The 27204-nt window shown below is 43.6% G+C and overlaps 1 protein-coding gene across 1 annotated transcript in view; it reads left to right on the top strand.

The window, feature by feature from the left end:
* LOC140898931 (arylsulfatase H-like) overlaps nucleotides 1–26132 on the top strand; it is a 55399-nt gene extending 29267 nt beyond the window's left edge. Inside the window, 4 exon segments of the mRNA XM_073313951.2 lie at nucleotides 11555–11717; nucleotides 12973–12986; nucleotides 12989–13093; nucleotides 25747–26132. Of these exon segments, the coding sequence (XP_073170052.2) occupies nucleotides 11555–11717; nucleotides 12973–12986; nucleotides 12989–13093; nucleotides 25747–26117 (653 nt within the window). The 3' untranslated portion in view covers nucleotides 26118–26132.
* The last annotated feature ends 1072 nt before the right edge of the window (nucleotides 26133–27204 follow it).

Below are 27204 nucleotides of genomic sequence, written 5' to 3'. Positions count from 1 at the left end.
CCATTGACATTATATTAGCTATGTATGCCCACATTTGTCCTTCTTTTATCCAAACCCACTCACATAGATGCCCACTTAAAATCACAGACACATTAACACTCTCTTCTTCATCCCAAGGATTGGTTGGCATTATCCATTGGATATTTAGTGTTTGATTTCCCATTACATTTAATACTTCAGACTGTTTGGTTATTTCCCACCCTTTCCTGTCTAACCCCACAGACCATTAGCACGACATTGTGATGTTGTTCTTTCCTTCTGCTGCTTGAGCATTCCTCGCTGGTACCACAGCTTCCAAACTCACACCACCACACAGGATCCAGCAAGCACCAATGCCCAAAAGAGCCAGAACAAACGGAGCTTCATCTCGTATCATCTAAGTCACGTCTTCCTTATTATCTTTAAAAAAATGACAGAAAAACCTTTTCTCCCTTAATAGCGGGAGTGTAAACGCTAGATCAACAATTATATACATGAAAAGAAAAGGAGGACTTGTGGCACCTTAGAGACTAATAAATTTATTTGAGCATAAGCTTTTGTGAGCTCAGCTCACTTCATCGGAAGCATCCTTTTTAGCGTGTGCAATAGGCTTATAATATGCGGACCTCATTCCCCTTTTCTTCCATTGGGTCCACCACAGCTCTCATTACCCGCTCAGAGTCTGTGCAAATAGCTACTGCTATTGCCACAATTTCATCTGCTTGCACTCAGTGGGGCACACGCTGTCCCCTAAAAACAATTCCATCAGATACCCTTACCGTAGCAGCTCCAGTGTTTGGTTTACCTTCTTCATAATAACTGGACCATCCACACACCGGATTATATCTACTTTTTCTACTATGTCCCCTAACATTGCTCCAATAAGGCTCCTTCTGGAGGGACTTCAGGCAGGAGGTACTCATGCTGTTCCACTTAAATTATAAAGTCAATATGGGACTGGGGACAAGAGTTGTAATTTTTCCATATTTACATTTTTATTCAATAATGTCAGTGTTAATTTGGCTAACCGGGGACTAGATACATGACCATCATTAATTTTTCCTATCAGCGCATATTTTACCAGGGAGTGAAATGTGTTAAGGAGCATCGGGGACAGTCTTACCAGATAGTCCCAATGTTGTAGAGCCCAGATCAGTGCTAACACTTCTTTTTCAAATGGGATATAGAATCATAGAATCATAGAATATCAGGGTTGGAAGGGACCTCAGGAGGTCATCTAGTCCAACCCCCTGCTCAAAGCAGGACCAATCCCCAATTAAATCATCCCAGCCAGGGCTTTGTCAAGCCTGACCTTAAAAACTTCTAAGGAAGGAGATTCTACCACCTCCCTAGGTAACGCATTCCAGTGTTTCACCACCCTCCTAGTGAAAAAGTTTTTCCTAATATCCAACCTAAACCTCCCCCACTGCAACTTGAGACCATTACTCCTTGTCCTGTCCTCTTCTACCACTGAGAATAGTCTAGAACCATCCTCTCTGGAACCACCTCTCAGGTAGTTGAAAGCAGCTATCAAATCCCCCCCCCCCCCATTCTTCTCTTCTGCAGACTAAACAAGCCCAGTTCCCTCAGCCTCTCCTCATAAGTCATGTGTTCCAGACCCCTAATCATTTTTGTTGCCCTTCCCTGGACTCTCTCCAATTTCTCCACATCCTTCTTGTAGTGTGGGGCCCAAAACTAGACACAGTACTCCAGATGAGGCCTCACCAATGTCGAATAGAGGGGGACAATCACATCCCTCACTATGGCCCTACTTATACATCCCAAAATGCCATTGGCCTTCTTGGCAACAAGGGCACACTGCTGACTCATATGCAGCTTCTCATCCACTGTCACCCCTAGGTCCTTTTCCACAGAACTGCTGCCAAGCCATTCAGTCCCTAGTCTGTAGCTGTGCATTGGGTTCTTCCATCCTAAGTGCAGGACTCTGCACTTATCCTTATTGAACCTCATCAGATTTCTTTTGGCCCAATCCTCCAATTTGTCTAGGTCCCTCTGTATCCTATCCCTGCCCTCCAGCATATCTACCACTCCTCCCAGTTTAGTATCATCCGCAAATTTGCTGAGAGTGCAATCCACACCATCCTCCAGATCATTTATGAAGATATTGAACAAAACCGGCCCCAGGACCGACCCCTGGGGCACTCCACTTGACACCGGCTGCCAACTAGACATGGAGCCATTGATCACTACCCGTTGAGCCTGACAATCTAGCCAACTTTCTACCCACCTTATAGTGCATTCATCCAGCCCATACTTCTTTAACTTGCTGACAAGAATACTGTGGGAGACCGTGTCAAAAGCTTTGCTAAAGTCAAGAAACAATACATCCACTGCTTTCCCTTCATCCACAGAACCAGTAATCTCATCATAGAAGGCGATTAGATTAGTCAGGCATGACCTTCCCTTGGGGAATCCATGCTGACTGTTCCTGATCACTTTCCTCTCATGTAAGTGCTTCAGGATTGATTCTTTGAGGACCTGCTCCATGATTTTTCCAGGGACTGAGGTGAGGCTGACTGGCCTGTAGTTTCCAGGATCCTTCTTCTTCCCTTTTTTAAAGATTGGCACTACATTAGCCTTTTTCCAGTCATCCGGGACTTCCCCCTTTCGCCACGAGTTTTCAAAGATAATGGCCAATGGCTCTGCAATCACAGCCGCCAATTCCTTTAGCACTCTCGGATGCAACTCGTCCGGCCCCATGGACTTGTGCACGTCCAGCTTTTCTAAATAGTCCCTAACCACCTCTTTCTCCACAGAGGGCTGGCCATCTCTTCCCCATGTTGTGATGCCCAGCACAGCAGTCTGGGAGCTGACCTTGTTCGTGAAGACAGAGGCAAAAAAATATATCCCTGTTCTCCCCTATTCAGAATCTTAGAGGCATATGCCACTGGTTGGAGCCCTGTTCCCTGATCCTGACTGAGCCCCACACATATACATGTATCAGTAGTAGCCAACTGGAGAACAAAGGGCTGTCCCACTTTTGGATAGGCTAATGCTGGGACCTGTGCTAGGGCTTGTTCTAATTATGTAAATGCTTCCCACTGCTCTAATCCCCATTCCCATTCACTATCCTTAAGCAACTTATACAACAGAGCAGCCTTTTCTTCATTCTCTCAATAAAGTCCTGAGAGAAGTTAGCCATACCCAAAAAGGACCCTAGGGTAGATATATCTGTGGGAACTGGTAATACTTGTGATAATTCTACCCTTTGTTTATCTGGTGACCTCCCTTCCTGCCCTAATGTAACTCCCAGGTAATTTACCTGTTGCTGACACATTTGAGCCTTCCAGGGGCTAACCTTAAACCCAGTCTCTTATATTTTGCAGAACCTGATTTAATATTTCCATGTTTTTCTCCTTAGTTTTAATACTGATAAGGATATCAGCCATATAGGAGATAATGCTATCCTTATTGGACATTCCATGCCACATCTTCACCATATGTGTATGGCAAATAGTTAGGGTGCTATGAAAACCTTGCAGGACTCCGGTAAACCCAAATTGTTGTCCCTAGAACATACATGCTAATTTATACCAGTAATCACTATGTAAGTGAATGACAAAGAAAGCGTTTGACAAGTCCAGGACTGTAAACCATTGAGCTCTTCCTGCTAGGGATGCCATTACCTCTGGTTACATTGCCTCTACTGGGGCAGTCATGGGTGTCACTTTATTGAGTGGCTGAAAATCAATTGTCAATCTCCAAGTTTCCCATTTGCTTTTAAAACAGGCCAAATAGCCCAATTGTTCGTACTTTGCTGTTCTACTATGACTCACTGGTCTAAGAGTCTCTGTATTGTTACAAGTAGACTACTTTTTGCTTCTCTAGGGTATTTGTACTCTTTTTGAGGTGGGGCTATCAGGTCTGGTAATAAGGATCTCCTCTCCAATTTTTCCACACTCAATTTTGCTAGTAGCCCAAACTTCCTTATGTTCCTGGGCTGTTTCTCATATCTCTGAAGGCCATTTGGTCCATTTTATCCTTTCAGCAACTTGAAGCAGGATACTGGCTAGCTGCCCTTAAATAATAACTGGTTGCCATATAAGGTATTTGGTTGGTCCGGGGGAATTTGCCACAATGCTTTATTTACTAGATCAACTACTAATTGGAAATCTTTCAATATATCCATTCCTACAATACCATTACCATCTAAATTTATTAAACCAAATTGCCCCATTCCCTGTTTCACTCCCACCCAAAATTGAATTAAAGGGCTGATTATCTCTCCCAATTATCACTTGACTCTTCCTTCTTTGCTATCATTTCTGATGTTATGCTTATATTGCACACTCAGCCAGGTAATATGCCTGAGTCCTAAATTCCCTTAAGTAATTCACAGACTGCTGCTACCCTAGTTCCTACCCTCCTGTCTACTACTGTATTCCTGGTTGTGTCAATCATACCACTCGACTACTCTTGCTTGTGTCAATTGTCCTCTTTCTCTCAACCACTTCTGGCTAGCTCATGGATTTATTACCCCAAGGGTTTTCTATCTGCTAGGGTGGTCTCAGGAATACCTAGAGGAAACAGCACATCTGTCTGATAAATGACTGACACAAGCAGTATATCTCTAAAACAAGTAACCCTTCATTAACACAACAATCCCTGTCAATAGGCTAGGACGGGGTAGTCAATAGGCAAAACACAGTCCAAATCCGGACTGCCAGAGGCTTTTGACCCATAGGCGCTGACTCCGTGAGTGCTCCGGGGCTGGAGCACCCACAGGGAAAAATTAGCAGGTGCTCCACAGCCACTGACAGCCAAGCTCCCCCCTCCTCCTCACCCCATCGAGCATGCTGCGTCTCCACTCTCTCCCAGCACTTTCCACCCCCGTACCCCCACCGCCATCTAACAGCTGTTTGGCAGCACTTAGGACTTTCTGCGAGGGAAGGGGAGGAGCAGGGACATGACACACTCAGGGGAAGAGGTGGGGCAGGGGCGGGGACGTGTGGGAAGGGGGTGGAATGGGGGCGAGACGAGGGCGGTGCAGGGGTGGGAAGAGGCGGGGACAGAGACAGGAGGCGGGGGGGTCGAGCACCCACCAGGCAAAGGGGAAGTCAGCGCCTATGTTTTGACCGGTCTGGGGGGCACACTGGGATTCGGGGCTTCAGCCCCTGTGAGAGGTGTCGGGGCTCAGGGCTTCTCCCCTGCGAGGCACTCGTGGCTTCTGCAAGTTGGAGTTGGAGGCCCTGCGATTCCTGTAGGTTTAAAAATATTTACCAGAGCTCTTCTCCAGTGCGCTCTGATTGAGTTTAAGCCCTGTGTGGGACTGTCAGCAGGAGCCCTGCTGCCTTGGCCTGACAGCCAAGTAGCCCCTGGAACCACAATTAAAGTCGCCACCCCTCACCCCAATCAAAATCTGAAATTGTGCCCCTGAGTCACAGACCTTGCAATTAAAATGTTCACAATTCCACCTAAGCTGATGAGGGGTGCACATTTCTTTTCTTATCCTGGAGAAACCTCCTCTGATTGGCAGCAAGGGAAAAAGTAGCTAATCAGGGTTGCTGCAGGAAGCAGGTGATGCTCTCTGCCCCTGCCCCTCAGCAGGCGCCATTCTTATAGGAGACAGGAAGGAGAAGAGTTCAGTGGCTGGTAGCAGCTCTGCTCTTCCCTTCCTTCCCTCTACTCCTGTGACAAGGGGAGGGCTCTTGTGCCGCTCCCTCTCCTCTCCCTTGCCTCTGTATGGGGGCGTGAAGAGTCACAGGAACTGAAGGTTTAGCAAAGGTAGTCCTACCTATGGCATTTTTGACGTTTAATGGCACCGTGTTTAAACATGGCAGCAAAAAAAAGGAAAGTTGACACCGAAAACCATTAATTTAAAGAAGAGTGGACTGACGCTTACTGATTTATTTTGCCACAACATCCAAAGGATGGCTCAGTATGTTTAATTTTTACAGGGATTGTGGCTATTGTTAAAAGTGGGAACATCAAATGGCACTACCAAAGGAAGCATGTGGATTTTGACCACAAATATCCACTAGGCTCCCATTTAAGATCAGGCAAGATCACTTCGTTAAAGGATGCAAATTTTCAGAGCACCAATATTATATCAAAGGCTACTTGTGCTCAGGAAAAGGCAGCTGAAGCTTCACTGAGGTGCAGATGGGTAATAGGAAGACTCAGGAAAGCTTTTACAAATGAGGACATTATTAAGCAATGTATGGTTACTACAGCTGAAACCCTTTTTGTGGAGGAGAATCACACTGGCACCTTCAGACAACTGCCATTGTCAGACAGAACAGCTCTTAGACACAATGAGATGATGGCACAAGACATTTTCAAGCAGTTGTGTGAGAAACTGAAAATTGGAAAATTTTCCATGGCAGTGGACGAATCCTGTGATATCAGGTACACAGCACAGGTAGCACTGTATGTCTGATTTTTTGATGGAGAGAAATTTATGGAGGATTTGCTGTCCTTTATATACCACATAACAATCGCACAAGTGGTGAGGATTTGTTTAATTCTGTTCAGATTATTTTGTCTAATGAAGGTTTTCACATGACTTGGATTGTCAATTACAACAGATGGCTCTCCTGCCGTGATCCGTACTCACTGAATGCTTGTGAAACATCTGCAAGATCTGAACCCCAATTTGATTTCCTATCACTGTGTATTCACCTAACCACACTTTGTGCAAAGCTTAGCAATAAGTATGCTAGTGTCAATGGTGATTAAACTTTTCAACTTCCTTTGGTCCAAGTCATCACTGGCACACATACTGTTCAAAAGCTTTCTTTCAGAAGTATCTGCCAATGACCTGTTAGTTCATAATGGCATCCTCTGGCTGAACAGAAGGCTGTGGGAAATTTGAGTTCATATGGAAGAATGTCTACATAACATTCCAGGGAAAGAGGCAGAAGAGCGACATGCATTTTTGAGGGATGGCACAAGCATGAGCATCCTGTCCTTCCTTGTTGATTTGACAGGACACTTAGATGAGTTCAACTTAAAGCTACAGGGGCAAAATTTCAATGTAATGGATCTCCACAGCTGTGTCACTTCATTTCAAAACAAACTGAGTCTCTTCAAAAGAGATTTGGAAACTGGGGAATTGCGGCATTTCCTGATGCTGCTAAACTGCCGGAACACTGCAGATGTGAATCAGACGGCATGATCTCTAGACAGGCTTCTTCAAACCACCCAGAAGAGGTTCCAAGAATTATGAAAATGTTAAAGGTATCTTCCTGTTTGTAAGGAACCCATTTGTGGTACAAGGAAATGGCACTTGGTTTGATCAAGCAAAAACATCCTTTCCAGATGTGGAAAAAGCAGAATTACAACTGGAGCTTGCTGATTTACAAGCACATGGGAGTGCTTAAGGTGCAGCACACCCTATATCTGAAACTTTCTGAAAGATCCTTGTGCTGCACTCTATGTATCCACACTTGAGGAAGGTGGCATTTAACATTGACTATATTTGGCTCAACATACATGTGTGAGTCAGCATTCTCAACAGTGAACAACTTTAAAACTTGTCATCGCTCCTTTCTGACTAATAATCATCTGTGCAATTGCTTCCATCTGGCCTTGACTGAACTCACTCCAAACTTCAAGGCCCTTGTCCATCAGAGGACCTGTCACTTTTCCCACTGGTGGTGAGTAGTAAAACTAACTATACATTATTCACGCATAGTTTAATTTAAATTTGTAGTGCTGTAGAAAATTACATTTTCAGTAGTGATTCTACAGTTTTAACAGGTACTTCACAGTAATTATTCATGATTCTTTTTCTTAATACTGGTATAGGTGGGTGTGTATTTCTTACTGGAAAGACTCGAATCATAAAAGATAAAGAATTCATATGTACTAAGTTATTTTCTTTCAAACTTTGATACTTAGAATAAATGAACCACGAAAGGCTTGAAAGTTTCAAATATGTTTATCTATCTATAAACATATATACCTACAATAATTTGATTGACAAAACACATTCAAAACTTAAGCAGTTGTCTAAAAGTGTTTTAATGCTAATATTTGCATCTATTTGATATTTTATCAATGTACTTTCTCAAAGTCTCAGGTGTAATGTATTGCATCTTTCTTGGAGGTTATTTTTAGGTTATACAGTGGTTTGACTTTATTTTTCATTTAATGCACTACAAATATAAGCAATAGGCCCTGGATACATTACACAGCATTGTATGTGTTTGTTGAACAGGGGCACTTGTGGTGTGAAAAATGTTTCTCTGGAGTCCGACCTTGACTATACCTTGATCAAGAAATGTGGATCTTGACAAAAAATAATTGACTACTCCTGGGCTAAGAGCATCCCAAACTGCAATAACATACAGTTAGAAGTGATGCTGAAGTGGCATCGCCCCGCTTCTGATGGACTGTCTTCACTGGGTCGTCAACAGCAGACTTTCTAACAGTCTTTACGGATCTCTTGAATAAAGTTTCATCTCCCTCTCAGGTCCTTCTCTCTGGTCTCTGTCTCTCTCTCTCCCTCTGCTTTCTGCTCTCATCCGCTCTCTGTTCTCTTTCTTCTCGATCTGCCACACATACATTTACACTGCTCCATTCTGCTTCTTTCCTGCACCTTCTCCTCACATACACTGTCTGACACTTACTTTCTCTCTGACACTCACTGACTGCTCGCTCACCCACACACACTCTCCTCTTACTCTTCAACACTGACTGCCTGACTGACTTTCTCAGATTTTTATATCATGCTTGTTTTTCTCACTTTTGCTTATGTTTTTTTCTGTCAGAACTCTTGGTGCATATGCCAGCATTGCAACATAGGATCTAATGCACCCAACCTTCTGACCAACTGTCTCACCAGTGTTTGTTATTTTTCCTGCCAGTTCTTGTTTCTCTACCTTCAGCTAATGGTGGGATGATACCTTAGTGATGTGCTTGCCTATCACAAAATGGCAGCAAGTTTTCAAAATGGAGTAACTCTAGTTCTCTGCCATCAGAATGGTCTAAGTATACTTGGTCCTGCCTCAGTGCAGGAGGCTGGACTTGATGACCGCTCAAGGACCTTTCTAGCCCTACATTTCTATGATTCTGTGTACATAGAGATACCATTTGGCGAGCTTTCACAACTAACATCTGGTCCATAGTGTTGTTTTTGTACCATGTTATTACAAGAAAGATACAGCAGAAACAGAAGGGGTTCAGAGAGAGGCAATGACAATGACTAGAAGAATGAAGAGATTTTTGTATAAGAAAAAAAAAAGAAAAAAATTAGGGCCATTAAGTTTAAAAAATAATGAGTCAGGGGGACCATGATATAGATATAAAAATAATAAATGGTTGGGAGAATATACATTGGGTGTTCCTATTTATCCTCTCTCATAACAGAACAACAATGGAACTTCCAGTGAAACTGAAAGACAACAAATTGACAGCAGATTCAAAGACAAAGTTTTTAGCCCAATGCATAAACAAGCTGTGGAACTCATTGTCATCATTACAAGTCATCATTATGGCTAAGAGCTTTGTATAGTTTTAAAAAAAAAAGTATAAAACACTTTTATGGACAAGGAAAACATCTACTATTACATTATGTGACAAAGCTCTGTTCTTGTCTCTGTGGGTTCCACGTTTCCTGGCGGATTTTGCTAGCCTCAAAGGCTCACTGTGACCCTCCACATAACCCTTCTCTCTCTGGAGACAAGGGTCACAGTCTACTGAGCCATTTTCATCATAAACCAGCAAGGGAGGTGAGGAGAAGCTATCCTCCCTTGCACAGTCTTTGTTGTCTCCCAGTCTCAGTGATTAATCGGGGGAAGCCAAGGCCCACCCCCTCCTCCAGGCTCCAGCCCAGGGACCCTAATAGTATCAGCTATGGTAGCTGACCTTTTAGAAACATGACATGTACAATTCCCTGGGCTACTTCCCCAATGCAGCTCCCACTTCCTCAGGCTCCACTTCATCCTTACCTCAGGGCCTCCTTCCTTGTGCCTGATATGGTGTGTACTGCTCAGTCTCTCCAACGGCACAGCTTCCTCCCACAGCTCCTGACATCCATCCTGACCTGACTAACTGGGAGGCTTTTAACTAGTTTCAGCTGGCTTCAGGTGTCCCAATCAACCTAGCGTTCTCCCTGTCTTCCGGAAAGTTCTTAATTGACCTGGAGCAGCTGCCATTTCACTTATCCTGGTACCAGGGATTTGTTTAGCCTGGAGCTAATATATCTATCTCCCACTACTTTTCTATAGCCATCTGGCCTTGCCCCGTCACAATTAGATGAGATTTTTAAAAATTAGAACAGATATGAACCTTAATGCTTCAAAGCACAGTCAAAGATACTTCTGCTATGGACCGGTTATTCTATCATTGTCCACTAAAAGGTTCTTCTACCTTCCTGTCAATTTGCCAAGCATAAAATTCTGGCCACTATCCTCAGCCCACTGGTTTACTGGCCAAACTAGCATGTTAACTTTGGTTCCACATGTCAGTTTCCTGTGATACTTTTCATAAGTGCCTGTCTGACTCGCCACAGGGTGGCAAACATAAAAGAGCAGAACTAAGGTTATTTGGGTACCTGAACTCCATATTTTCATACTTTATAATGTTTGTTTTTTAACTTAACTTAGAATTTCCTGAGTACCAGGGTTTTGGTATTAAATTACATTGTTTATTAAGGTCCTCCGCTGCAGTTATTTAATACATATTTATAATCTTATGTGTAGCTCAACAATGTTTTTTTCCTCTCTGGGAATTATTTAGCATTCTCTTTGGTTTTCACTTTGAAATGCCATTCAAAGTAGTGAATATTTTGGGTTAAAAGAGAGCCAGTTCATTATGATGCCTAGGGATTGGGATGGAATTGAGAGATAATTAGAAGAATAGAGAGAGAGCTCAAAGAGATGCCGTACAGACTATATTCAAGGGCTATAGATAGCCTCAGAGTCTCCTTTGTTGTAGAGTATTTATAGGGTCCTCTTTGGAGCTCTGCAATACTTCATATTCCTACATAGCATACTTCCTTCTAGAATTGTCTCAGAGCATCCCTGCAGTTGTAGATTATTTCGTGGAGTCCTTGAAGACTGTCAGCCATCTCCCAGAGTCTTCTTCTGCGTCTATGAACTACTTTGCTATGCTCCGTCTACTTCTGGTTGGAACTGCCTGATGAGCCCTTTGTATCCCAAGGTTGCTTTCCTGAGAGTCATACAGGATTTCAATCTCTCTTCCATTGACTTTGTGTTTGTTCTGTCAGATCTTGACAATCAAGGAGCCCCCTAATTAATTTATATTTAAATCACAAAATTCCACATTAATGTTACAGATCTGAATTTTGTTTATTTTGGAGGTTTTAAGAATAGAACTGCTCCCCTCTGTCCAAAGTACCTCACAATCATGAATTGCCTTAGATGCCATAGGAGAAAATGGTCTAATTTAAAGATGGTAGTAATAAGCAGCTGGGAAGAGCAAAGTCAGCACTGTCTTTAACCCTGGCTTTCCTTGCTCTCCTAGATTTAGTGAGATTTATTTTCATTTAAAGAGTATTTGAATATTGTATTCTAATCTGTAAATTCACAATAACTTGAGTCCCTGTCCTAATGACTCATCACTTCTGGTGCCATTTCTCTTACAACAGGTGGAAAAGGCATGGGAGGCTGGGAAGGAGGGATCCGTGTGCCAGGGATATTTAGATGGCCAGGAGTATTGCCTGCGGATACAGTTATTGATGAACCTACAAGTCATATGGACATTTACCCCACAGTGGCTCACCTGGCTGCAGGGATAATGCCTCAGGACAGGTATTGAGACTGTTTCATAAACCATATTTGCTGTATTTCAGTTGTAATGAAAAGATTGATATTGCGCAACCTAATATACAGTTGCTTGTTTTAAAGGGACATTGTCAGGTTAGAAGTCATACAGTTTTTAAAAACAAATGTCTTTGTCTTTCCTCCTGCTTAGTTCTACCCATTCTGTATGATTTTAAGGAAAATACAAATATTTTTTATCTATTATAAGTTTACTTCTTAATATAAAAATAGGATTAATTATAGTTAAATTCCATTTTCTTTCATAAACAAACGATGGAAACAAATGTATATGTGTGATTCCCTGGGATGATTCTGGTTTTCTTTAAAGAAAAAAGCCCTCTTGTATTAGAAGGGTGCATAGGAATTTGGGAGGCAGAAATGTTTTGTTAGAGCATAAACCAAAGGACTGGGAGACTGGACACCTGGGTCCTATTTCTGGCTTTGTCACTAATTCAGTGTGTAACCAAACGGCTCACCACTTAGACCAAAATTATAAAGCTTTGGTACTTAAAGTTAGGCTCCTAAATCCATATTTAATCATCAACATGTGACCTGATGTTTCAGGAGTTCTGAGCGCCGGCAGCTCCCATCGACTTCAGCCTTAGTCACCAAAGTTAGAAAGAATGGATTTCCCTGTGGCTACAGTTTACGCTTCTGTAAAATGATCGTGCTAACATACATCACCATGGTGATGTTTTTGTAATGTACTTGTGTTTTGAGACCCTTGGAGCAAAGGCGCTAAGGAGGTGTGAGATATTAAGTGTTCCACTGACCCAATTAGAGCTGGCTGACATTTTTCAGACAAATAGTGTATTTGACGGAAAATGCACTTTTGAGTGACTTGAAATGATTTGTTAACCTGACATGAATAGTTTCAGCCATTAATAAAATAGCTGGAGGAGGTGATGCTGCCCTTTGGTCACCATCTTGTCACTTTTAGCCCCAGTGGTTGGGTATTCACCCAAAAGGTGGGAGACCCAGGTTCAAATCCTTGGTCTGGAACAGACCAAAAATAGCATTTTTCAATTCCCTGAAAAGTCCAATATTTTTTTTCAGAACTACCACTGAACTGAAAAATCAGTTGCTCAAGTCTCTATAGCTGTGGAATAATATGTAATTTTAAATGTTCGTATTTCCTGATTCAAATGGTAGCTTGTTTAAGAATTGCCATTTGCAATGAGAGTGCTGACTACAGAATGTACTCACCCTAGTTTGGTGACTTCCATTCTCTCCCTCACATTAGGGTGATCGATGGCGAAACCTGATGCCTTTACTGCAGGGAAAAGTTCACCTTTCGGAGCACGAGTTCCTGTTTCACTACTGTGGGCTATATTTACATGCAGTACGGTGGCACCAAAAGGACAGTGAGTATAAATATTTTCCCCACAACAGGTCAGATTAGATGATTAATTGTTCTTCTTGGCCTTCAGATCTATGAAACTATGAAACAACGGGTAAGTAAACATATAGCAGTGTGTGTATACATTATAAAAAAAAAATATCCAAAACAATATGCCCTACTGCACATGCTTGAGTCCCTGGGGAGAGGACAAGAGGACAAACACATGACAGATATTGGCAGCAGGTACCATAGGCTGGGGGAAGCTGTGCCTCCCCAAAAAACCAGCCGTGGCCCCACCCACACTCTGTCCCCAGGCACCCTTCCTGCTTCCCGCCCGCTTGGCATGCAGCAGTGAGGCTCCTCCAGCCCCCTGTGTGGTGGCCCTGGTTTGGGCTGGGATTGCGCCACTCGCCCTCCTGGAACCAACTAGGGGCAGAGCTCTTCTTGACCTGCTCCTCGCAAACCGGGAAGAATTAGTAGGGGAAGCAAAACTGGATGGGAACCTGGGAGGCAGTGACCATGAGATGGTCGAGTTCAGGATCCTGACACAGGGAAGAAAGGAGAGCAGCAGAATATGGACCCTGGACTTCAGAAAAGCAGACTTTGACTCCCTCAGGGAACTGATCGGCAGGATCCCCTGGGAGAATAACATGAGGAGGAAAGGAGTCCAGGAGAGCTGGCTGTATTTTAAAGAATCCTTATTGAAGTTACAGGGACAAACTATCCCTATGTGTAGAAAGAATAGTCAATATGGCAGGCGACCAGCTTGACTTAACAGTGAAATCCTTGCTGATCTTAAACTCAAAAAAGAAGCTTACAAGAAGTGGAAGATTGGATAAATGACCAGGGAAGAGTATAAATATATTGCTCGGGCATGCAGGAGTGAAATCAGGAAGTCCAAATCACACCTGCAGGTGCAGCAAGCAAGAGATGTTAAGAGTAACAAGAAGGGTTTCTTCAGGTATGTTAGCAACAAGAAGAAAGTCAAGGAAAGTGAAAGAGGGAAGCAACCTAGTGACAGGATGTGGAAAAAGCTAATGTACTCAATGCTTTTTTTGCTTCTGTCTTCACAAACAAGGTCAGCTCCCAGACTGCTGCACTGGGCAGCACAGCATGGGGAGGAGGTGACCGGCCCTCTGTGAAGAAAAAAGTGGTTCGAGACTATTTAAAAAATCTGGATGAGCACAAGTCCAGGGAGCTGGATGCGCTGCATCTGAGAGTGCTAAAGGAGTTGGCGGATGTGATTGCAGAGCCATTGGCCATTATCTTTGAAAACTCATGGCGATCGGATGACTGGAAAAAGGCTGATGTAGTGCCCATCTTTAAAAAAGGGAAGAAGGAGAGTCCTGGAAACTACAGGCCAGTGAGCCTCATCTCAGTCCCTGGAAAAACCATGGAGCAGGTCCTCAAGAAATCAATTCTGAAGCACTTAGAGGAGAGGAAAGTGATCAGGAACAGTCAGCATGGATTCACCAAGTGCAAGTCATGCCTGATTAATCTAATTGCCTTCTATGACAAGATAACTGGCTCTGTGGATGAGGGGAAAGCAATGAATGTGTTGTTCCTTGACTTTAGCAAAGCTTTTGACACTGTCTCCCACAGTATTCTTGCCAGTAAATTAAAGAAGTATGGGCTGGATGAATGGACTATAAGGTGGATAGAAAGCTGGCTAGATTTTTGGGCTCAACGGGTAGTGATCAATGGCTCCATGTCTAGTTGGCAGCCGGTATCAAGTGGAGTGCCCCAAGGGTTGGTCCTGGGGCCGGTTTTGTTCAATATCTTCATTAATGATCTGGAGGATGGTGTGGATTGCACCCTCAGCAAGATTGCAGATGATGCTAAACTGGGAGGAGAGGTAGATATGCTGGAGAGTAGGGATAGGATACAGGGGGCCCTAGACAAATTGGAGGATTGGGCCAAAAGAAATCTGATGAGGTTCAACAAGGACAAGTGCAGAGTCCTGCACTTAGGACGGAAGAATCCCATGCACCGCTACAGACTAGGGACCGAATGGCTCAGCAGCAGTTCTGCAGAAAAGGACCTAGGGGTTACAGTGGACGAGAAGCTGGATATGAGTCAACAGTGTGCCCTTGTTGCCAAGAAGGCCAATGACATTTTGGGCTTCAGAAGTAGGGGCATTGCCAGCAGATCAAGGGACGTGTTTGTTCCCCTCTATTCGACATTGGTGAGGCCTCATCTGGAGTACTGTGTCCAGTTTTGGGCCCCACACTACAAGAAGGATGTGGAAAAATTGGAAAGGGTCCAGCAGAGGGCAACAAAAATGATTAGGGGACTGGAACACATGAGTTATGAGGAGAGGCTGAGGGAACTGGGATTGTTTAGTCTGCGAAAGAGAAGACTGAGGGGGGATTTGATAGCTGCTTTCAACTACCTGAAAGGGGGTTCCAAAGAGGATGGATGTAGACTGTTCTCAGTGGTAGCAGATGTCAGAACAAGAAGCAGTGGTCTCAAGTTGCAGTGGAGGAGGTTTAGGTTGGATATTAGGAAAATCTTTTTCACTAGGAGGATGGTGAAACACTGGAATGCGTTACCTAGGGAGGTGGTGGAATCTCCTTCCTTAGATATTTTTAAGGTCAGGCTTGACAAAGCCCTGGCCTGGATGATTTAGTTGGGGGTTGGTCCTGCTTTGAGCAGGGGGTTGGACGAGATGACCTCCTGAGGTCCCTTCCAACCCTGATATTCTATGATTACTAAGGGTTGGATTTTTAAAGGTAAATTTAGGCACCTAAAGGCTCAACTAGGACCTTACGTGAGATTTTGAAAATCCCACTAGGTATCTATCTGCATCTTTAGATGCCTAAATACCTTTAAAAATCTGGCGCTCAGCCTACAATAATAGAAGGTGCTGCTGCCTCATGATAGCCAGTGCTTTCATTGCTCCAGCTGCAAAAGCATCAGGAGAGCTACCAACAGAGTGATCATGGATACAGCCTATTTTTTTAAGCTTAAGAATTTGTTTGCTTATTTTCAAGAGTTCCATTTTCTCTGTTAAACTGGGTTTTCCCTTTATAAAGCTCAGCTGTGAAACATCTTTCTTCAATTAGGCTAATTGACAGCAGCTGTAATGCATTTCTTAATTATGACTTAACTCCAAAACCTTCAAACAAACAAACAAACTTCCTTGCTGATATATTCTTAAAGATGTCAAGTTCCCCTAAGAAAAGGAGAGCTGGGAGCTAGGAATTCCAGAGTTCTAAGTCCTGTGCTGACACAGATTCCCCTACCTGCATATGGTGTAGTGTCAGGAACCATGAATGCGTGGTTATAAGAAATCCATGTTTCTCACTCCTGAAGGCTGAGGTAAGGCGGAAGGTGATGGAGGAGACTATCCCTTTCTCCTCATTTAAGCACTGTCTCTAAGACCTTGAGCAAGTCACTTAACATTTCTGCCTTGGTTTCCCTGTCTCTGAAATGGCGGTAATAATTTTTAAGTTCTTCACTGCATCTCGTTGTGTTGTGTTGTGAGGCTTAATTAGTTACTGCTGGTAAAGCCAAAAAGTTGATTTATGCCTCTAAACATTTCTCATAAATCCTTAATACATTTTGAGTGGAATATATCAGCTATTGTATCTATCATATTCTGTACATGTATAGCCACATCACTGTAGTATCTGAGCACCTTACGGTCTTTAAGGTATTTATCCTCACTACACCTTTGTGAGGTAGGGAAGTGCTATTATTCCCATTGCACAGATGGAAAACTGAGTCACAGAGGGTGACTAGGGACAAATTTTTTTAAAGATATTAAGATGTTGTTTGTTCATTGTTGCGAAGCCTATGGGCCAGATCCTGAAAGGTATTTAGGTGCCTATCTGCCTCTTTAGGTGCCCAAGCCCACGACTTGGATGCCACTGACATTTTCAAAGCTGCTCCTTAGCTGCTACCTACCCCCAGAGGTGTCTAAATCCCCCAAGCACCTAAAATTTCCACCAGTCAGCATTTGCAAAAGCCGCCTAAGGCCTGACACCATGTTACAGCTAGTAAGCTGCTCAGATCCCTCACTCAAGCCAAAGCCCTGAAGGTCACGAAGGTAGGGAGAATTGTCTATATCGTCAGTGAGGTCCAATCCTTGTAGTTGTGCTCTGAGCACACTGAAATCTTGATACCTGTCAGGTCCTGCTGCAGGAGGGCGAGATGCAGGTCACTGATGGAGTGGGGCAGCGCAGCACCCACACAGCAGACAGCCAGGGACAAAGAGAAAATAGGACAAAGCATGAGAGAGGTATTGAGTGTGCAAGAAAGAGCGACAGTTTGGTTGCTAGGGTGTGGGCTCGCTACAGGGGCTATCCTGGCTTTGGTACCTAACTGCATGAGAGGGTTCATGCCAACACATCCTGAGTGTAGGGAGGCGCCTGTCAGCCTGGTGCACTAGGTCAGCTGCTTAGGCGTCTATGCCCTTCTCCTCTGCATTTTGATCCTGTCTAGCTTAGACAAGCTCCCTGCTGAGCTTGCCAGCTTCTGAGGCTCCTTTTCATAAGAATTTAGGGCCAGATCCACAAAGGTTCTTAGGCACCTAAATCCCACATTAAGGTATCGCTGATGTTCTCAAAACCACTGCTCAGCAGCCGCCTAATTGTGTAGGCACTTGAAGTCCCCCTAGGTGCCTCTGTTTCCACCAGTTGTTGTGAGCAAAGCTGCCTAAATCCTGATGTTACCCCACAGATAACAAGCTGTTCTGAACCCTTGCTCACTCCGTAGCCCAAAGGGATTCTCAGACTAGGAGTTTTCCTGCCTCTCTCTGCAGTGAGGCTGGATGTGGGAGGCTTTCTCAGAGCACACTTACCAGAGTGGGTTTCACACAAATGACAGTCGTGGACGAACAGGTCAGCAATTTTTGGTGCTCGGGTGGGTGTGCATAGCTATTACTAAGGGTTGGATTTTTAAAGATAAAATTAGGCACCTAAAGGCTCAAATAGGACCTTACGTGAGATTTTGATCCCCTCAAATACTCCACAGCCCAGAGGCTAGAATATTCATTTGAGAGGTGGGAGACCTGGCTTTAAGTCCCTGCTCTGAACCAGACAGAGAAGGGATTTGAATGTAGGTGTCCCACATCGCAGGTGAGTGCCCTAACCACTGGGCTATTGGCTATGATCAGATAGGTTCACTTCTCTGTCTCTCTTTTCTCATGAGAAAGGGCTGACCTGGCCTAGACACAGAACTGCAGGAGAGGAGTCACAGCTGAGAGTCTCAAGCAGAGATGGGTGTCTCCCTCCAGCCCATCAGTCAGGTGCCTATAGGCTCAGATCAACAGAGTTCGGCGCCTAAGGACCTTTGTGAATCTAGGCCCTAAACCCGGAGTTATGTTCACAGGCTTCCTGTACAATGCATGGGGGAGAGTTAGGTGCTTAAAAAAGATTCGTAGAACCATCAATTGAGAGGGGAGCCACCTAAGCTATCCAGGAATGAAATTGGGCAGAATTTAAGGCCTAGGTTAACAAAGGGACTTAGGCACAAATCTCTCATTAATCTGGGCCTCTAGGTGCCTAATTGGTGGGCGGAAGGGAGGCTCTTATCTCTGCCTGGCAGTAAGAGCACTCCCTCAAACTATAGGAGAACCAGGTTCAAATCCCCACTCTGCCTGATTTAGAACAGGGCCTTGAACCCAGGTCTCCCATCTCTCAGATGAACGCACATTGCTAAAGAAAATGACCGATTAATGAATCATTGTAGGATTAAATGGGGTTGAGGGAAGAGAAAGATGGTCTGGAATGTAGTAGCCCCAAGTTTAAAGAATCAGATATCTTCTATTATTAGCAAATGTGGCAAGGAAGCTTATTGGCTTAAGTTTGAAAGTTTCTCTGAATATGAAAGTGTGTTTTCAAGAGAGGGAGGCTGGATTGGTTTAGATTTCAGAATGAATCATTCTCCAAACATACACCATCAGCTGGAGTTAAAGTCTGGCTCTGTATCTTATCTGCCTGGTGACTTAAATGAGCAACTTCCAAGAAAACTGATAATCAAGCAGGTATATTATGAAACATTCCATTAGAGGGCAGTGGTACACTGATAAATTCTACAAAAAGAAAAGGCGTGCTTGTGGCACCTTAGAGACTGACAAATTTATTTGACAGGTTTCAGCGTAGCAGCCGTGTTAGTCTGTATCCGTAAAAAGAAAAGGAGGACTTGTTAGTCTCTAAGGTGCCACAAGTACTCCTTTAAATTTATTTGAGCATAAGCTTTTGTGAGCTACAGCTCAATTCTGCATGCATCCGATGAAGTGAGCTGTAGCTCACGAAAGCTCATGCTCAAATAAATTGGTTAGTCTCTAAGGTGCCACAAGTCCTCCTGTTCTTTTTGCGAATACAGACTGACACGGCTGCTACTCTGAAACCTGATAAATTCTAATGCACCCAAGGAGGCCGGGGGTCCATCAATATTGCTTTGCTTTGAATTTGAATCCATAGAGATGTGCCTAGCCTCAAAGTGCTTCAAACAAAGAGATTTCCCCCTCCCTCGGACCCCCTCCCAATGAGTGTTTCATCAATCTCCAACTTGTACGCCATTTAAATCCCTGTTTCCTTTTCAGACAAGTTCTGACTGGCCATGCTTTAACTGTCTTCCAAATTTGAAATTTAACTAATGGAGCTTTTAACAATAAGTACTAAAGGACTAGTGAGCCAACCCACCACAGCCCTGCACGAGATACAGAAACAGACTACAAGTGACTACATATAAAAAGAAAATAGGTATGTCCCTTAGATGAGGACACTTGGGCAGATATCCTGACAACTGGGGGCCCCACCTCTTCATCTTCTGGGAGAGAAATTCAATGGAATAAAAGCAACGGACATTTCTTCTACACACCAGTTTTTCTAACAACATGAATCCAACACTCTTCCCAACCCCTCAATCTCTCAGAGAGATGTTGTAGTCAAATAGGTCCCTGCACACACATTTTCTGGGACTCCCCACAGATTAGAAATTTCTGATCTTGCACACACAATGGCCTGAAACTGTTTCCAAGACCCAGACAGATAAAAATGCAACTAACTATATTCTGGCTAATATCCCCATGCAGCACCTGTGAAACAATACAAAATGTCACTTAGCCACAAGTTTGAGAGTAGTGTTTAGGAAATGGGTCAGTGTAGTGTGGCTCACAAAAGAGAATCCTACATTTAAGATGGGGCAATACAAAGTATAAGAAATAGGAGAAATCACAGCCCAAATCTGACCATTCTGGGCCAGGTTCAAGAAAGGATGGGCCTTAGGGGAGAACTTAGTATAGAAACCAATGGGGCCTTTGGCCCAAACCAAAATGTGGACGTGAGATCATAAAATTAATCTGCCTGTGTAGGAAAATATGTGAACACACCAAGCTTTTAATCATCTAACCCTATTGAGAGGCAGAGTGGTCTAGCAATGGATAGGGCACTAAACTGGAAGTCAGGAGACCTGTGTTTTTATTCCTAGCTCTGCCACTAAACTTCTGTGACCCTGAGCAAGTCACTTCCCTTAGTTCACTTACCTCAGTTTCCCCCTCTCATCCAGTGTATTGGAGGAGCAACAGCAGGAGAGTGAGTTTATGTGGGGGGGGGGGGGGCCTGGAGGGTGAGAAAACCTGGATTTGTGCTGGAAATGGCCCAACTTGATTATCATACACATTGTAAGGAGAATGATCACTTTAGATAAGTTTCAGAGGAACAGCCGTGTTAGTCTGTATTCGCAAAAAGAAAAGGAGGACTAGTGGCACCTTAGAGACTAACCAATTTATTTGAGCATGAGCTTTCGTGAGCTACAGCTCACTTCATCAGATGTTTACCGTGGAAACTGCAGCAGACTTTATATACACACAGAAATCATGAAACAATACCTCCTCCCACCCCACTGTCCTGCTGGTAATAGCTTATCTAAAGTGATCAACAGGTGGGCCATTTCCAGCACAAATCCAGGTTTTCTCACCCTCCACCCCCCCACACAAATTCACTCTCCTGCTGGTGCTAGCCCATCCAAAGTGACAACTCTAAAGTTGTCACTTTGGATGGGCTAGCACCAGCAGGAGAGTGAATTTGTGTGGGGGGGTGGAGGGTGAGAAAACCTGGATTTGTGCTGGAAATGGCCCACCTGTTGATCACTTTAGATAAGCTATTACCAGCAGGACAGTGGGGTGGGAGGAGGTATTGTTTCATGATTTCTGTGTGTATATAAAGTCTGCTGCAGTTTCCACGGTAAACATCTGATGAAGTGAGCTGTAGCTCACGAAAGCTCATGCTCAAATAAATTGGTTAGTCTCTAAGGTGCCACTAGTCCTCCTTTTCTTTTCACTTTAGATAAGCTATTACCAGCAGGAGAGTGGGGTGGGAGGAGGTATTGTTTCATGGTCTCTGTGTATATAATGTCTTCTGCAGTTTCCATCCGATGAAGTGAGCTGTAGCTCACGAAAGCTTATGCTCAAATAAATTGGTTAGTCTCTAAGGTGCCACAAGTACTCCTTTTCTTTTTGAGAATACAGACTAACACGGCTGTTACTCTGAAACCTGTGTATTGTCTATCTCTAGACTAAAAGCTCTCCAGGATAGGAGTTGTCTGTTACTATGTTTTTTTACGATGGATCTCTGAGCTTGACTTGGGCCTCTAGCTGCTATAGTAATATAAAAATAATGATGGTCGTGTATATTGATGCCCTACTAAGCTTTGTGTTTAGACTGGTTTATGTGTGTTGTTGTCTGCTACTTGGTTTCAAATTGATCTAATGCACCACATATCTTTGCTCCCCACTACCAATAATGTAACAATGGATTGTTAATATCTCTCTCTCTCTTGCTCTTATCTTTTACCTGTCTAACCTTATGTATATTTGATTTACTTAACTGCATAGAGTTGTGTACCTTCCTAGTTATCCCATTGAAACACAAGGAGATGGTTCTATAAAAAATGAACCATTCTGCACATGTATATCCGCTCCCACTTTAGTCACATAAGAGAGAATGCAAGATATCATTTTTGGGAGGAATCTCATAGCTACTCAAGCAATCTTTTCCCCCACAAATTTAGAGAGCAAAAATAATTTGCTCATCTGGCTGCATAACTTATACGTGTATGTCCATTACAGACATGCAGATCAGATATATTCAAAATGTGGGTAGGTCTGAAATTCAGGCAGGTGAAACTTGGTTAAATGAACCATAGTTAAACCAAAAATTGTAATATTCCATGTAATTTAATCTGAAACAAAAATCTGTTCCTTGCTCAGATCCATTCCTTTCTTACAAGGCAGGAGAAATCTTTGGAGTCCAATTGATTTCTCCTTATTGTTCTGCTCATTTTAAAATACATCACGTTCCTGTTCTACTTATTGTCCTTTCATGTATGTATATTGGGCTGTCTGGATGTGAAGCCATTGTATCTTTCTGTCTTCTAGTGAGGACTCATCAATTAGGCCCTTCATCTAGGCTGGGAGAGTCTTTTGTCTATATGTTAAAGAGTCCTTTCATCTATCCTGACACAATAGGGCTTATTAGTGACACTTTCTGCTTGTTAAATTGATTATTACCAGATGGAATTGAGAGTTATTTAGATTCAAGAAACAGTTTTTCCTTGCACATATTACATTAACATGGTACCCCAAAATTAACACACTTCCCTCAAGTTCAGTCAGGGTTGCTTTAACTCCGATTATGTGTTCCTCTTTGTCTGTCTGTGCTGGCTGGAACCCCTGCTGGCTTCTCCAATGCCGAGTTCTACTCAGCTTTCAATGTTGTTTTTCTCCATTGTTTTCTGGGTTTTTTTTTTCTTTTCTGGACACTCCAGTTGTTGTTGTGGCCACATTCTCAGCGCACCCTTCAACACTAACTAACAGGGAGACAGATTCTTCATTGCCCTGCACCTTGTGTAGTTATTTAATATTTTATACCCATTTTGCACAGATGTAAATAACTACACAAGGTGCAGGGTAGTGGAGAATCAGTCATAACTAGCCAGTATAAGTGAGCTAAATAGACAGCCAGGTAACTGGGCTAATATGGCCTAAAATATTTAATGAAATGCATAGACAAATTAATTTTTCTGAACACATATCAATGACATAATCGGTATATAGATTATATATAAAATAGATTATGAGATACATATCTATATATTGAAAATGTATCTAGATATACCACAGTATATGTAAGTATGTAAGTATGAGTTCACATACTTACATACAGCCAAGAAAAAACACATACTGAGAAATTGTTAATCTTAAACTTCAGCTACAATTAATGGCTGTGACCTTTATTTATCAATCCATCATTTTTTTTTTAATAATTTCTGCTAATGTCTGAGGGGGGAAACATCTGTGTCTACCATATTTCCAAATACATTATTTTAATCCAAAACAACCGAGGAATTCAGCCAGAAGTGATCACACCAAAGAAGTTCTGAGATTCAGCCTGAAAAGTATAGTTGTAATTTACAACTAAATTAAGAAATATACCCATGGAAGGTGTTCAAACTGGAGTATTTGCTAGAGTTTGAGATGCATTATTGTTTCCACCACCTTTCTCATAATAGTTTTTGATTAGCAAAAGACATCCTGGCTGCAGCAACACTCAGACCACGGGGTAAAGCTGCAGCCTCCCAGTCATGGAGAACAGCTCAGGGCAAAACAGAAGGCGGGAGAGTTCAGCAGATTCCACTGAACCAAAAAGAAAACGTCATATATACAAAATGCAAATGTTGGCTTTTGTGCTGCATGCATTACAGAAATGGCTCAGAGTGTTGAACCTACCCTTCCGTCAGTTAGGCATCATGTCTAATCTCTCTCTTGTGCTGGACACGACCACCTCCTCCTCCTGGAATGGGATTTCAGTTACAGGGGATCAGGGCCTAAATGTGTCACCATCAGATGGCTGCTAACAACTGGGAGCATGAACATTTTTTATGTGGACCTTGGGCTTCCATGGCCCTGATTGTTTATAGAAAATAAAAATAATACTAATGATAAGATAATAATGTGTGCAGTGTAGCTGTAGCCACGTCGTTGCCAGGATATAAGAGAAAGACAAGGTGGGTGAGGTAATCTTGGAGTACGTTTCCCAGACCTATGGAAGAGCTCTGTGTAGTTTGAAAGCTTGTCTGTCTCTCCAACAGAAGTTGGTCTAATAAATGATATTACCCCACCCACCTTGTCTCAGTTAATAATGTCACTCACAAAGCTTTGCTCACATCAATGGTATCATCTCCTATCAGACCGTGGGATACAGGGGGGAGGCAAATCTCCCATCAAACTGCATTCAGTTGCACTCTTAGTGTCTTGTCATTTTTCATGATTAGCCAACCTCCTACCGTGATGCTGCTACTTTTGTTTATATAGTTCTGTTCCGACTGTCGCTCAGAGGCTGGGGAGCCACGGGTCTGCGCAACTGCCCGATGCCACGGGCTGCTGTGGCGCTGCGATCTAGTGTTCCTCACACTGTGCTGAAAACGAGTTTCTGTTTCTATTGTATTATTTGCTTACAGTTGATATCCAGTAAGCTGCCCTGCTTTCACGACTAAGCTACATTCTGAGACTGGAAATAAGCTGGGGCCAGATTCTGTCTAGTCCTTCCATGAGTGCAAAGTGCAGAGAGAGACCATGAAGAATTTTCCCTTAGGCAGACCACGTAAGGGCCAGGTACAATTCCAGTCCCTGCACTAAGACTGCAAGGACTGCACCCTTGAGGGCACACACAGCTCCACCGGGGCAGGGGGAAGAGATGGGGACCTCCCCCCACATAAGGCACCAACCACCAGAGCTAGCTATCACTACATTATTATGTACACCCATAGGTGCTGCAGTTCCAGCACCTACTGGCTTCAAGTGGTTTCCATTATCTACAGGGTTACAGTTTGGTTCAATGGCTCTCAGCTCTCCCACTATGAAAATTGTTCCAGCATCCCTTGCTACACCCTACAAAGGGGAATAGCAGAAAGTGTGCAGTACATGTGGGCCTGCAAACTCTAGAAGCATTTGAGTCCCTGAGGGAACACATCACAGTCTTGTCCTGGAGCAGCTTCATCTCCCTCCTTACCGTGAGCTGGGAGCCCCCATGCTGATGAGAATGTTCTTTGAAAGCTATACCCAAGTAGTCATTTTAAATAGGTGGTCCATCCACACACGACTCTCTCACTGACTCCCAACACCCTTGTGACTATATTGGGAATAAGACTTGCCCCCTAGCTATCTGAGGCCCACTGGACAATTCTTAGGGACAGTCTTTTGAGCTGATAGACTTCTGCAAAGCAGAGAGAGGAAATGCAGTCCAGCTTGTAGAGGACCATTGGTCTTGCACAGCAATTTATAGAGCAGTAGTTGGCACTTACAATGCACTAGGTACAGTCCACACACATAGGAAGATCTGGCCCTTGTCTTGTAGAACTAAGTTAGTCATCTCTAGCAGGGATAAATGAGGGCACCAGTTGCTGTAAAAAGAAATGCTTTTAAGAATGGTTCTATAGATCACCACCTTAGAAGAACAAAAAGAACCGGTTCAGCAGCTTTTGGAAAGGACTATTTTGGAATTCAGTTAGTTCCCAGTAGATAAATAGTTGCATGGTCATCTTGGCTTGCCGCTTATTTCCTATGACAGGGACGGAATAAAAGCCTTTGCAGGGAAAATACTGCACTTAGGAGAGCTCGGTCTAGTTCATGTCCATCTTTGTTACTTAAAGTGGTTTCTCTCCTGGCAGGTGGGGCACTGTGGACGGCTCATTATGTGACTCCAATATTCCATCCAGACGGTGCTGGAGCCTGTTATAGATGTGGAATGTGCCATTGCTTTGGGGAAGACGTAACCCATCATGACCCTCCTTTGCTCTTTGATCTCTCCAGTGACCCAGCTGAGACCAAACCTCTGTCTCCTGCCACTGAGCTCCTGTTTGACACAGTAATAAGCAGACTAGAAAGAGCTGTTCAGGAGCATCGCCAGACACTGACTCTGGTCCCTCAGCAGCTCTCTGGGTACAACAACATATGGAAGCCTTGGCTGCAGCTGTGCTGTGGGACATTCCCATTTTGCTGGTGTGACAAAGAAGGTGACAGTGAGCAGGAAATTCTTTAACCAAAGAAAGAACAGGGAGGCAGTCAAACAGCTAGTAACCTGAAAAAAAAGAGAATAGAACTTAAATGACTTTGAGCTAAATACTGACATCCATAGGCAGGGCAAAATTACACTGGACTATTTGAATCAGACATTCCTTTCACTTCTGACCCACCTACACTCACCCACCCCTATCACTGAGCTCTGTTCAGTAGACCTGGAGTCTGCCTGATTAAGTCCTGAACATAATCTCTGGACCAAATTCTGTCTCAGTTGCAATTTGGCCCTAAACAGTGAGCTCAGGCTTTTGTCCCAGATAAATGAGCTGGGATTTCTTTTTCTACCTGTGTTCAGTATCCTTGGGCTTGAGCATCTATATGGTCTCTCGCAGACCCGCGTCCAGGGGGGCACTAGTGCCTCTGGGATCTGGTTAGTTTGACTCGGCTCTGTGCGCTGCCGTAGGGCTGCCAGAGCCCCAGGTTCAAGCGGAGGTTAGAAAAGTCTTAATGGAGGGGTATAATCACTGAGGTGAACATGTTACCAAACTGAATGCACATTTGTTTTTAAATACAGGTCCGTTGCCAACCAGTTTGGGGTAAACTACATGCCTGATTGCCTTAGATACCTCTGCCGTCACTTCAGTCAACTTTCCAACCTCAAAGTAGTGGGCATTAAAGATATTCTAGCAGTAACTGCTGGCTTTAAGAGAGTGGGGTTGCCTAACTGTGCCGGGGCCATTATTGGGCCTCATTTGCCCTCCTGGAGGAGCACCTGAGTACATACACTGCAAAGGGTACTACTCCATTGCTCTGCAGGTGCCAGTGGACCACAGAGCCAGATTTAGAAATGTCAGTGTGGGCTGCACAGGAAAAATTCACAAGCTAGTTTTTTGCCAATCAGGACTCTACATTCATGGACAAGGTGGGACACTAGTCCCACCAAATGACATTGACATAAATGGTATTACTGTCTGCACTGTCATCCTGGGGAAGCCTGCATACCCCTTTTGCTTTGGCTTATAAAACTGTATCCTGATTTCAGAGGCCTTGACAACAGATGGTTTAATCACACCCTGCGCAGGTGTAGAATGGTTGTTGAGTGTGCTTTA

This window comes from Lepidochelys kempii, chromosome 1 (assembly GCF_965140285.1).
Source record: "Lepidochelys kempii isolate rLepKem1 chromosome 1, rLepKem1.hap1, whole genome shotgun sequence".
Lineage (NCBI taxonomy): Eukaryota > Metazoa > Chordata > Testudines > Cheloniidae > Lepidochelys > Lepidochelys kempii.
The sequence above is the reverse complement of the archived record's forward strand: the minus strand, read 5'-3'. Positions and strand labels throughout refer to the sequence as shown.